Here is a 13,001-nt window from a genome sequence, read left to right as displayed (position 1 = left end):
AAATCACTTAGGCATGCATTGAAAAGGAACATATTTTCCTAATAGTAATAGATACTGCTTGTTCTTTACACTTTAAAGCCAGAAGACAGATGCCGTTAAGAGAAATATCACAGCATCAGTTGGCCTTGTTAAAAGATGACTTCTTACCTTTCTTCATGCTCTATTTATACCTTCTACAATGTGCTCTTGTTTCAACCCCACTGTTGTATCAATATGTCAAAGGAGGCCCATTTCAAGAGAAAATGTATGTAGTGCCATTTGACAGGCAGAGGGTAAAGGCCTTAAAGCATTTTCCAGATCTCAGGAAAAGTTGTGAACAAGAGCTGCCTAAATAAAGCTATTTTGAAGAAGGAAACATCACTGACACATTTAAAATTCATTAATTCTGCCCATCTTTTCTCTATGAGGCAGCCATGAAGTCGTTTTTCTTACTTCAAAAAAAATGAGAGCAAAGAGATACCTCAGTTGGTAAAGGGCTTGCCTCATAACCAACTTGAGTTAGAGTGTCATGTCAAGAAACCATGGTGGCATGTACCTGCGGCACATACAAGGCAGAGGTAGAGATAGAAGTTCCCTTGATTTTGATGACCAGCTCTTTCAGCCTAACCTGAGAGTTCTAGGTGCCAGTGAAAGGCCCTGTCTCAAACCACACAGAGAAACAAAACCAAACCAGAAACAGCTAGTACGCTGATTCTGAGGAATGACACTCATTGAACTTTGGCATCCACATTCATGCACATACATGCCTGCATACGTACACACACACACACATACACACGCACACACACACACACACGCACACACGCACACAAACACACACGATAGGATGACAGAAACATAAACTATTTTCAAATGTAGTATTTATTTCTATATCTTGGGAGTTAAATCTAATCTGATCTCTGCAAACTTAAGGACTTAACATGTTTTATCCTCAGGAAACGTTAGTCATATTGACTTACAAAACAATCAGATCCTAGAGTAAAATTTGTATCTATGCCACTTAAGTAAATACTGTCAATTGGAAATCTCAACTAGACTTCATTTATTCTAAATAAAAAAAAATGAAAGGAATCCAGTTATACTTAACAGAGTGTAAGTTTCCAAGAGCAGAGTGTTCTGCTTTGCTTAGACTATATCAAGCAGCAAAATTGTAGCAGTAGTGGTAGTGGAGTGCAGTAGGAGGAGACAGTAAGTGTTCAGTCCTCTCAGGGGAGTGGCCTGGCTCTGGAGTTCATTTAGAAAAAATGAACATCCACAGTCATCCCAGGGCCTGCTCAGTATCCTGGCTGAATGACTGGAGCAACAAGGCAGTGTCACCACCGCAGAAAATCTAAGAAAGGATAGTTTGTAAAACAATATAATTAATTAAAGTATATATTTTTAAAATTGAAATATAATCAAATCATTCCCACTCCCGTTTCTCCCACAATTCTCTGTTGCCTTCTCACCAACTCCTTCCATGTTCCCCTTCATGTTGATAGCCTCATTTTCTTTATTATTATTACACACATATATAGATGCATTATACATATTCAAAATATATAAATATAACTGGCTGAGTCTGTTCTTTAGTGTGTGTGTGTGTGTGTGTGTGTGTGTGTGTGTGTGTGTGTGTGTGTGTGTGTGTGTACACATGATTTCAGGGATAACCACTCTTCATTGGATAACAAATAAGTGGCTCATCACTGGGGCAGGCTAATTCTCCCTCTCCAAGCAGTCATTAGTTGTCTTAAGTTCTTGATCTAGGGGTGAAACCCCAGGAAATTTTCTTCATTCCATCTTAATATGTACACTGTCTGATATTTCTGTTCTTGTTTATACAGCCATTTCTAGGAGAGACTTTTTTCTACAACAGTTTTCCTGGTAAATAATTCCAAAAATAATTCTGGAATATGATGTAACTTTATATATATTATAGAAGAAAATAGCAAGGTTTATTTTTTAGTACTAATGGCATCTGAAAATGATAATTAACTTATAAAACAGAACCACACAGAATTAACAAAGGAAAGAATTTACATTACTTTTTCTTTAAATTGCACAATAGGAAAGTACAAAATGTGTGCTCATTACACTTGTCTATTATAATTCTAATAAATGAAATGAAGTAAAGGAAATTGTGTAATGGAAAAATTCAACCCGGTACTTTTAATAAGAATAAAGTGTATTTTTGGAGGTTATTAAAATTTATAAAAGCATCCTTAATGACTTAATAATATGCAACTTTACTACATTTTAACAATCATAGGAGTAATAATGTTTATAATCAACAGAAAATTTGTTTTAAAAACAGACATTATAAAAAAACTAATTAACAGTTCAAAAATACATAACAAACATGTTGATTATGTAAAATTATAAAAAAAACCCATTGGCTTTCAAAGCCTTTTCTCCTTCTACAGAACTATTCTTCAAGAGGAAAATGACATCAGTACAACTACATAATAAATTTGGGATTTTTTTGTTTACCATATATTTAAACCTTATATTTAAGTGTGTTAAATGACAGAAGTTTAATCTGTATTTCATTACAAGCTGTAGATTTATATTGGATGGAAGTCTTTCACAATTTACTATACTTTATGAGATAATGGTTGGTCCATTTTAGAAAACAGAGCTAGACTATGGAGGGAAATAGATACAATACATGAATGTAACGGGCACTGCCAACTGAAATTGCCTGATTGCAATACAGAACAGCTATTCATTATCTCCTATGCAAAAGTCTCATCACTAAATTGAGTTAATGATTAGGTAGGTCAATCAATTTAAGTTACTCATTTAAAAATACCTTTGAAAAAATTTAAGCACACCATTTTCTGATATATGGTAGACTGCTAAGGAACGGATTCATTCTCAACAGTCTCCATCTCTGCTGAGTTCAAGAGAATGCCTAGTCTCCATAAGTAAAAAGTAAATAAAGGAAACGCATCTGAAAGTCGGAAGATGGTTTCATCATGCTTCTGAAGAAATGTCTGGATTTCCGGGCTGCTGTGATCAATGTGTAAAGCGTGATCTCCCTGGGTTTCCTGTTGAAGAAGTTGCTCCAGAATCCAAAGTAGGGAGAAAATATTTTCATAGCGTGTCACATCATAATTGCCTTGATCCTACAAAGAAACAATTTAAATCCATAAAACACTGTGTGGGTCAGATCAGAAAGTACTTATATAGGATTATACTGACAGACAAAAGAAAAGTTTCAGATTGGTTTAAAGCTTTCTGCCTTCTTGTCCCCTTAGTTGGTAGAATGGGGAAACAAACAGATTATTGGGAGTGTGGAGAAAGAAAACAAATATTTAAAGGACTTTACAATCACAATGATATTTTTTTCTTAATTAAATTTACTCATGTATTTTACACCTAGAATGTAATTTCCCCTTCCTCCTCTTTTCCCATACCCTCCCCCCACTTCTCCTCTGCCTTCTTCATTCACTCTTTCTCTGTTTCTGTTCAGGAAGGGACAGGCCTCCCAGGCATGTCAACAAAGCATGGCATATCAAGTTAAGGTAGGACTAAGCTCCACCCCTTCTATTAAGTCTGGGCAAGCATCCCAGTATGAGGCATAGGTTCCTGTAAGCCAAGCAAAGCATTAGGGACATAGGTTTATCTAGAGGACCTCAACGTAAATCCAGTCTCACTGAAACTGATAGAAAAGAATGTGGGAAAATAATTGTATACAGAAGTACAGGAAACAACTTCCTGAGTAGAACACCAGTAGCACAGACACTGAGATCAACAATTAATAAATAGGACCTCATGAAACTGAAAATCTCTGTAAAGAAAAGGACATCATCAGTTGGGCAAAATTATAGCCTACAGAATAGGAAAATATCTTTGCCAACCTCACATCAGACAGAAGACTGATCTCCAAAATATATAAAGAACTCAAGAAACTAGACAAAAAAATCCAATTTAAAAGGGGGGTACAGGGTACAGATCTAAACAGAAGAACCTCAATGTTCAAGAAACAATTAAAGAATTGGTCAAAATCCTTAAACATCAGGGAAATGCAAATCAAAATTACTCTGAGATTCCATCTTACACCAGTCAGAATTGCTAAGGTCAAAAACACTGATGACAGCTTATGTTGGAGAGAATGTGGAGTAAGGTGAACACTCCTCCACTGATGGTGCGTATTCAAACTTGAACAGGCACACTGGACATCAATATGGAGGTTTCTCATAAAATTGAGAATCAAACTACCTCAAGACCCAGTAATACCACTCTCAGGCATATACATTAAGGATATATACCACAGGACACTTACTCATATATGTTCATATCAGTGTTATTCATAATAGCCAGAACCTGGAAACAACATAGATGACCATCAACTGAAGAATGACTTTTTTCTTGATGACTTATAAAACTTGAAATCTTTTTATACCATTGTTCTATACATTATCATTCCTAAAACTCCAGTCCAAATGTCTTAAAATCAAAGTGTTTTGGATAAGAATATGATAGTGTAAATGCAAATTTCCATATATGATCTCATATGACATATTGCAGTATAGTCACAGTAGATGCACATGGATATACTGTGTGAAATTATTTACAGGCTGCATATTTAAAGGATTTATGACACATAAAGGAATTTCATGGTAATAACTGTGTTCCATTTCCAAAGTATCTTATTAGTTACATGTAAAATCCTAAAGGGTTAAAATATAAACTACAAAATACCTCTGGGCCCAAGATTTGAATTAGAAAAATTGCCTGTCATTACATATTTTACTATAATCACTTATTTACACGTAAACATCTCAAGTGCTCAGTAAACAGTGTATACATAACAATATAGAGTGTTAAATTCAATCCTGAGTCTACTATTTCCAGTGTAAGGTGTTCTTGCTAAGAATCACAGAATGGCTTTTTTGGGTAGGATTTTGGGAGATGTATGAAGGTATAAATGATAGACTGAAGATATTAGGCAATGAGATATTTTCTTATCCTGAGTTTGCACAAGTCAGAGAGGACTGTATGGACTCACCTACATGGACAGAAGCACAGATATGACCTTGTAGGAATTATTTGGCCTGGATGGGTATACACAATCAAGGAAAAGAGCCTAAGAAGCGCAATGGCAAACTTAAGAGAATAGAGGTATCAGTGTAGAAGCATAAGCTTGCTTCATTATTTCCTTGTTAATTAAGAAGTAAGTCCAACATCCTAGGAGGTAAGCTGAATGCTTATCACCATTTTACAGACAAGAAAAGAGCCACAAAAGTACACTAATTAGAACTCTAAGTCTACAGATCTTAACTAGGGACTTTTCTTTTGCAATTTTGCTGAAGTTCATTAAAGAAAGTATTACAATTGGGGTTAGGGGAAAAAGAATGTGCTGGAAACATTTATCAATGCAATGCACTGTGATGACACATGAATAGAAGAATGTTCTTGCAGAGTCAGAGGAATTTACTCGTCAGAAAGGTTACCCGATGAACCCAATTACAGGGATGCAGAATGCTGAAAATAAATAAATACTTCAAAAAGCGTTGTATGTTGAGACCCACCTGTCTCTCTTAGAGGTGGCTGAACACCATTAGGCTATTGTTACCACTTTTCCCATATATAGGCATGTTGCACTCCCAAGCTGAGGCTATTAAAGAGTTCCCACCTTCTGGACATGGCTTCTGCGGCTGCAATATATACATCTTACAATGGGCCACTGGCATACTGCAGCAGTTTGCATTGGATTTTAGAATCCAGAGCCTCCAGGTCTCAGTGTGCCTGTGATCTGGGCCCTAGCTATCATAACTCTAAGCATGTTTGGGTTTCCAATTACAGTACCCCTGCTGTGTGTATCATTATCAAAGCAACTGCATGCTATAACCAAAAAGAAGTCAACTGTTGCCCAGACCCCAAAGACACAGCCCACCCCCATGTCCTTGTAGTTCAGGCATCAGCTCCGTAGGTGACTCAACACATCACTGATGCTATAAGCATCGTGAAATGGCCTGAAAGACAAATCGGATGTCAAAAGGGAATATCTCAATCACAATTTGTCTTCTGTTTTAAAGGAAAAAATTATTAGCCAAACCTGATTACTACATGCAACCACATTTGCTGCCACTGCAGATATCGAGAGCCTTGGCTACCAAGGATCTCTGTAGTATCCTCCTACCTCCTTTTACTAACGTGACAGCCCTGTAAAGAGGCTACGTGGCTGCAGACTCCCTACCGCCTGGGAACTATTACTACATCAATATTAGTTTGTAAAATGTAACAGAAATAATTGATCTGTGGAACACGTGGATATTTATGTATATGAACAAGAATTGTTACAAAATCAAGAGGCACATCACAACAGATACATTAATCTTCCAGAATCTACACCAAAGATTGAAGCACAGACTATTTGATGAATAATTTAAAATATTTATTTATGGAAACTCAGATATGTTTAATAAAGAAGAGAATTCAACAGGTAAGTTGAAATTATTTAAAAATATTAAAATAAATGTAAAGAGAAAATAGTGTTGGCAATAAAATTAATAAAGTAAAAAAAGTACATTATCCAAAACACAAAAGGGGGATAAAATAATGAAAATGAATAAAAAAATACAGATGATTTAAAGGGAAGTAAAAAGAACAAGTGTTCTAATTCCAGGAGTGAAAAAGGAAAAAGAGACAATGGTCAGAAAGAATGTTTAAATCAATAATAGATGAACGTTTCTCATATCTATGGATGAATTTACATGCCCAGGTATAAAAAGGGCAAGCTAGCCAACCTCAACGTGAATAAGACTGCACCATTGATATATTATAATCAAATGGTCAAAAATAAAAGATGATGGGGATTATGAAAGTATGAAGGAAAAGCACATTACATGTACGGGATTATCACCAGACTCAGTGGTAGAGTTCTCAGTACGATGGTCACACTCTTGGAGACAGAGGGAGATTTACTCAAACAGCAGAAGAGGAAGAAAACAAACATCCACACCAAACACATTTTACATGGAAAGCCAGAATTGAGAAATAGATGAGGACTTTCCCAGACAGGCCAACCTGACCGTTATTCACCCTTAAACCTCTCTTTAAAAAATAAAAACACGATGAAGGGAAGTCTTCAAGCTTAAAGAGAAACACTACAACACAACTCAGCAATTTAGTAACATGAAAACAGGTGAAAGAATAAAACACACTGGTAATATACATACAGGTAAATTCAGAGTACTCTCATCTCTTTAACACTTTCTATAAATCAATTATGTACTTAGTATGAAGATTAACAAGATAGCTTCAAAAACTATTTTACTGGATGAGCAATATAAAAATATATAAATTATGAAACCAAAAGCATAAAATATAGAAAGTGAACATTTTTATCAGATCTAAATTATTGTCAGCTTAAAATAGCCTATTCTAATGATAGAACTCCTAACTATTAAAAAACATATAAAAGATACTAGAAAATAAAGAAATATATGTAATCAAAGCAAATTTCTAGAGAAAAATATGGAATCATGTAAAAGGATAGCAAAAAAAGATATATAAAACAACCAGAAAACATCAACATGACAGTACTCAGTCAGTACCTATCAATAGTTATGTAGTATATAAATGGATTAAATTCAAATACAGAGTGGTATATCTCAGTACCAACTCATACATCTCCAACACAATTCTTGCATCTAATAGTCAGGGATCATTGCATAAGAGGGGGTGTAAAGATTCTAAGAGCCAGAGAAACAGGGAATTTGTTGTGAAATTTTGTCTTCTAGCAATGTTAGAAGCTATACCTATATACTTTCATCACTGGAAAACACTTTTACCCTTCCCCTTCTATCATTGATCCTATGAGGAAATATGGACACAGTCTTAGAGGTAAAACTGTCATCTGGCAAGCCCAAGATGAATGATATAAAAAATGCCAGACTCTTGGGGGCACTGTGCCACCAGGAACATTTGACACTTAGGGATGTGCATACTGTCTGCAGTATGCTGGAATTCCTCTTGTCCGTGTCCAACATTTTTTAAAACAACAATGTATTTTTAATTAATATTTTTTCATTTATTTTACATACTGACCACAGTTTCCCCTCCCTCCTCTCTTCCTGTTTCCTTCCCCACCTCTCAATAATCCCTTCCTCTTTCTTCATTCAGAAAAGGGCAGGCATCCCATGGGCTTGAACAAAGCATGGCACATCAAGGTGAGGGAGGACCCAGCTCCTCCTGGTGCATCAAGGCTGGGAGAGGTAATCCAGCATGGGGAACAGGTTCCCAACAGCCAGATAAGTGACAGCGACAGGTCCTGATCTCACTGCTAGGAGCCTTAGAAATACACCAAGCTACACAACTGTCACCACATGGAAGGGGTGGGTAGGGTGGGGTTAGGTTCATCCCATGCAGACTCTCTAACTGATGGTCCAGAGAAGAAAGAGAAGAGGGATTGTGTCAGGGGGTGGGGGTGGTGGGGATGGTCATTGTCATGTCAGGGGAACCCACAGAAACAGGTGACCTGCAGGAGTTCAGGGACTCTGAACCATTTCCATCCTTTACAACTTACTTTTACAGAGTTCACTTAGGCAGTGAAACTTTCCAGTTTCCTTGGCCTTGAAAGTTATTACTTTCTGTTCTATCTTGTACAGAAAAGAGAGATGTTCAAAGGGAGAAAAAGAAGGGGGAAAAAAAGGTACCCTACACTTGAGGATTAGTTTGTTCTTTGGATGTTTATACATAACTGCAAAACATGAAAACGCAGTAGCTCATTAACCATGTGGTATTTCAGGTGTGGTACCATGGGGACACAGCATTGCAGCCTGGCCTGCTGAGAAACAAGCAACCTGCCATAGAAAGTGTAAAGACACACCACATTTTCATGTTGCCACAAAAGCAGGAGCTGTGGGGGGAGGGTTTTAGGAAGAAGGATTTTAGAGAGAAGAAAATTAAGTCAAAGACCACAGCTGTATAATCTAAATGTTAAATTAAATGTTCGGTGCATATAATATATCATTAGCTTGGTATTCTATGTGCCAGATTGTGTTGGACAGAAGAAAAAGTAAGATACAAGTAAAATTAGTCTTTTCCTAAGAGAATAAATTCAACACAACACTTTAAGAAAAAGGTCAGTTGTCACCATGATAATTAAGTGGGAAAGTTGCCCCTGACCTTTAGTGAGTTATCCATTTTATTTAGTAGACAGCAAAGACAGCAAAGTAGACTCCAGACAAAGATTCCTGGGGAAGAAGTTAACTCTCTGAGCTATTTGTTGCTGGCAGCTTCTCAGGCACAAGAGCGTAATTCTTGGCAGGACCAAGCAAGGCCCAGTGAAGACAAACCCGATCACACTGGCAGCCACGCAAAAGCTCAGAGCCGAGACTCGTGGATGTACCCACCCACTCACATAACCAATGGCCTGGTTGCAAGGAAGCCCACACTGTCTGACAATGTGCCTCCTTTAGAGGCTGCACAATAGGCTTTCCCTCTCCCCACACTCTGTGTTTTGGGTCATACTGAGGGCACATTAGCTCTGGTCAGAGCAGAATGTAGTTTATTATGGAAGATTTTCTACTGATAAATTGTGAGCTGTGGCAAAGTGTTGGTATGGACTTGGGCATCATCCTTTAATCATAGGCCCTGGGAAGGACACTATAAAGGACAGACACAGTGGGTAAAAATTCAGCTGAAGTTCCTTTATATACCACTATTCTTGCTTGCCTAAAATGTGGTATCCTGGAGATTATTTCTAGGAGGATTTTGCTTGATTCGTGGGTTAACTTAGGTGAAAATTTCTATACTATTAAAATTGGGATTTGGGAGTTGGTATTTTACCTTGTTTCTGTGGGAAAGCATTCCAGTTGTATTTACATAAACATATCCATCAAAGGAATATATGCGATATAAATTTTAAAATCTATTTTTCATTATGGGATTTACTTTAAAATGGCATTTGCATTAGCCAATATCATCTATGTTTCTTAAATCTTTTTCTAGAGGCTGAGCTCACATGGTAATAAAAAAATCAGTAGCTTTTATTTAAGAAGGCCATTTGTACAAAAGTCATCAAAAAGAAAGAATGGCAGGTATTTGTCTGACAATGGTATGGATTAGGCCAGGGATAGGAACACATGTGGCAAGGGTCCTTGCTTGTGAAGAAATCTCATGTTGCTAAGCAAGAATGTGTGAAAGGAAATTTTCAACTTAATTAATGCCTTATTAAATTTACTAAGAAATAATAACAGTAAATTCTTAAAAGGATTAAAATACATTAAACATTTAAATAACATTAATGATGCACAAATTTTCAGGTAAGCATTATCCATTATTATCTCAACTATTATTTTATAAAAATTGAAAAGAAACATAGAGCCCCTACACTTACGATGTTTTTCACATACAGGGAAGAGTAATTGTTGAAGGATCATACTGATGTCAATTATTGGAAGCTTTTCAAGCTTCTGTGAATTATATGCCTAGAGAGATGCAGTCATAGGAATATAATGTCACCCATTTCCTCTTATCAAGAATGTCTTTCACACACTGCAGCAGAACAACAGCTCCTTCCTCTTTTCTGCAGAAGAATGTAGTACCAAGGACTCTAAATGTGGATGACACTAGAAGGCCCAAGGACAGTGCAACTATAGGATCAACAGTCTAATGGAGAATCAACAATTGTGAAGGGTCCTTTAATCTTCTTCCCTACCTCCAATCCCCCCAAGAAGACATTTTGTTTGAAAATCTAACTCCTTTTAATTAAAAAATTTATTTTTCAGTTGTCTAAGACAAAGTGTGGAAACTTCAAGTCTTTTCTAGACCTTTGTCAGTAAAAATCAAAATTTGGTAAGTAACCCAATAACATCATAGATACATGCAAAGCACTTTTAAGATTTTGAGTTTCCTTTTCTGCTGGAGTAGATCTTGTGTTTTGATTTCCGTTTAAAACTTTGCTGATCAGTATATCAGGGAGGTTAGTAAATACGACACACAGTTGACATCAACATTAATTCTCAGATTTCTTCACTAAAAAACAGAGCATTCCTGGTTTACAAGCCAACCTCATGTGGGTTTAGCCTGTACTCTTTACACTTTCTCAGAATCTGAGATCTTACTTTTGGGGCTTTGAACCCTAGCCACAGAGACTTCCTTATCTTATTTACAGCAGATAATAGCTAGATATATGTTTCAAATATGAGTCATTTGTTCATTTTGCTTAGTAGCACTAATCTTGACAAAATAATAGAAACCAGGTGATTAAGTTGCCAGAATAAATGCCACTGAGGACGAAGAGGACAGAGGGACTGGAACAAGTGTAGTTACACTTGTTTGAGTGGTGGTGTTTGCAATTTTAAAGCTTACACATTTGTGAGTCTTGTTGTCTCTCCCTTTTATCCTATTGAAGGTACTTACTGGATACCCTAGTATGTTCATCCCAAGGTGCTAGAGACACAACGATAAACAGAACAGGATCTCTGCCTAAGCATATTTCGAGCATGGGCTAAATATTCCAAAGCAAGCATGTTTGAGACAAAGTATATATTAGATTTTAGCTTTTCATTTTTTTCCATATTATATAATGTTTGCAGTATATAAAACACTATTTCTGGGGGATGAGACTCAACTCTGAACATGAAATAAATGCTACATGTATTCCCTTTAGAGAAGGTCTGGGATTAATTTTATACTATGTTTTCACTGTGCCTCAATATTTCACTGCAACCTGTGAATTCAGGCATAGGACTTTCCACTACCCTATCATGCTGATCCTCAGAAGGATGTTGGATTTTGGATTTAGAGATAGTCATCATATAAATATCCAGGAAGGCAGTGAAGCTCTTAATAGCAGAGTTCACGCTTTAGCAGTTATATAGGAACTCTTATGGAGGAAAGATAGCATCATCAACAAAGAATGGTGGAAAACTTAATAACCATATTCAGAAAAAATGAAATTTGGCCCATGTTTATTATCTAACACAAAGATTATATCCAAATGAATCAAAGACCTAAATTTGAAACCAGAAAAGCTAACACTACTAGAAGAAGACAGACAAAGCCTTTCCTATGAGATACACACAAGAAAGGACTCTCTGAACAGGACTCCACTAGCCCAGGAATTAAGGCCAACAATTAATATCTAAAACTTCATAAAACTAAAAGCCTCTGTAAAGCTGAGGAAACAATCAACTGAAACAGAAACACTCAGAATGGGAAAGAATTTTTGCCAGCCAAACATCTGACAGAGGATTACTATCCAGAATATACAAAGAATTCAAAAACAGAAGCAAGAAAACAAATGACCCATTTTTTAAAACAACAACGGTGACAAAAAAACAGGTGAAGATAGGGATCTAAAGACAGGATTCTTAGTAGAGGACATAGAAATGAAATACCACAAAATGTGTTCAACAACCTTAGCAACATGAAAGATACAAGCTAAAATCACTTGGAGATTTCAACTTAACTCCATCAGATGTTAAGATCAACTCAACAACTGACAACAAATGCTGGAAATGCTGTTGACAAAGAGGAACTCCCATTCATTGTTGGTGAAAATATAAACTGGTGAAGCTGTTCTGGAAATCAGGATGGAGAATTCCCAGAAAAGTAAAAATAAGTCTATACGTCCCAGATGTACCACTCCAAAGGACTTGACATCAGAGTCCACAAATGCTTTTCAGCAGTCTTTATTGATGCTCAGATCACAATAGGCACAATAAAGAAACAAACTAAATCTCTTTGAACAAGTGACTGGATTGGAAATGTGGCACTTATACACAATGGAACACTATTCTGCTGTAAAGAAAAATGAAATCATCAAAATTTCAGGTAAATAGGTGAACCTAGAAATGATTTTATTGAGTAAGGTAACCCAGACCCCAAAAGAGAAATGCAACCTCTCTCTCAGTTGTGGCTACCAACTCTAAATTTCTAGATGTGCTCATACATTGAGGAGTAATCCAGATACCAGTAAAGTATGAAGGGATCATAGGCAAGGGGTGGGTGAGATTAGAAGGGAATAATTCAATACAGGACACACTAAGTGGGAAACTGAAAAC

General features: G+C 36.5%; 1 protein-coding gene across 2 annotated transcripts in view; it reads right to left on the bottom strand.

Moving 5' to 3' along the window:
• Window positions 1–1,572: 1,572 nt before the first annotated feature.
• The window catches only part of Mei4 (meiotic double-stranded break formation protein 4), a 382,963-nt gene continuing 371,534 nt past the window's right edge, over window positions 1,573–13,001 (bottom strand). For both annotated transcript variants that reach the window (XM_040740027.1, XM_005073696.4), the window contains exon 5: window positions 1,573–3,107. In XM_040740027.1, the coding sequence (XP_040595961.1) occupies window positions 2,838–3,107 (270 nt within the window). In that variant the 3' untranslated portion in view covers window positions 1,573–2,837. The remainder of the gene's footprint in view (window positions 3,108–13,001) is intronic.

Source organism: Mesocricetus auratus, unplaced genomic scaffold, assembly GCF_017639785.1.
Source record: "Mesocricetus auratus isolate SY011 unplaced genomic scaffold, BCM_Maur_2.0 Super-Scaffold_100691, whole genome shotgun sequence".
NCBI lineage: Eukaryota > Metazoa > Chordata > Mammalia > Rodentia > Cricetidae > Mesocricetus > Mesocricetus auratus.
This window is presented reverse-complemented; position numbering and strand designations above follow the sequence as displayed.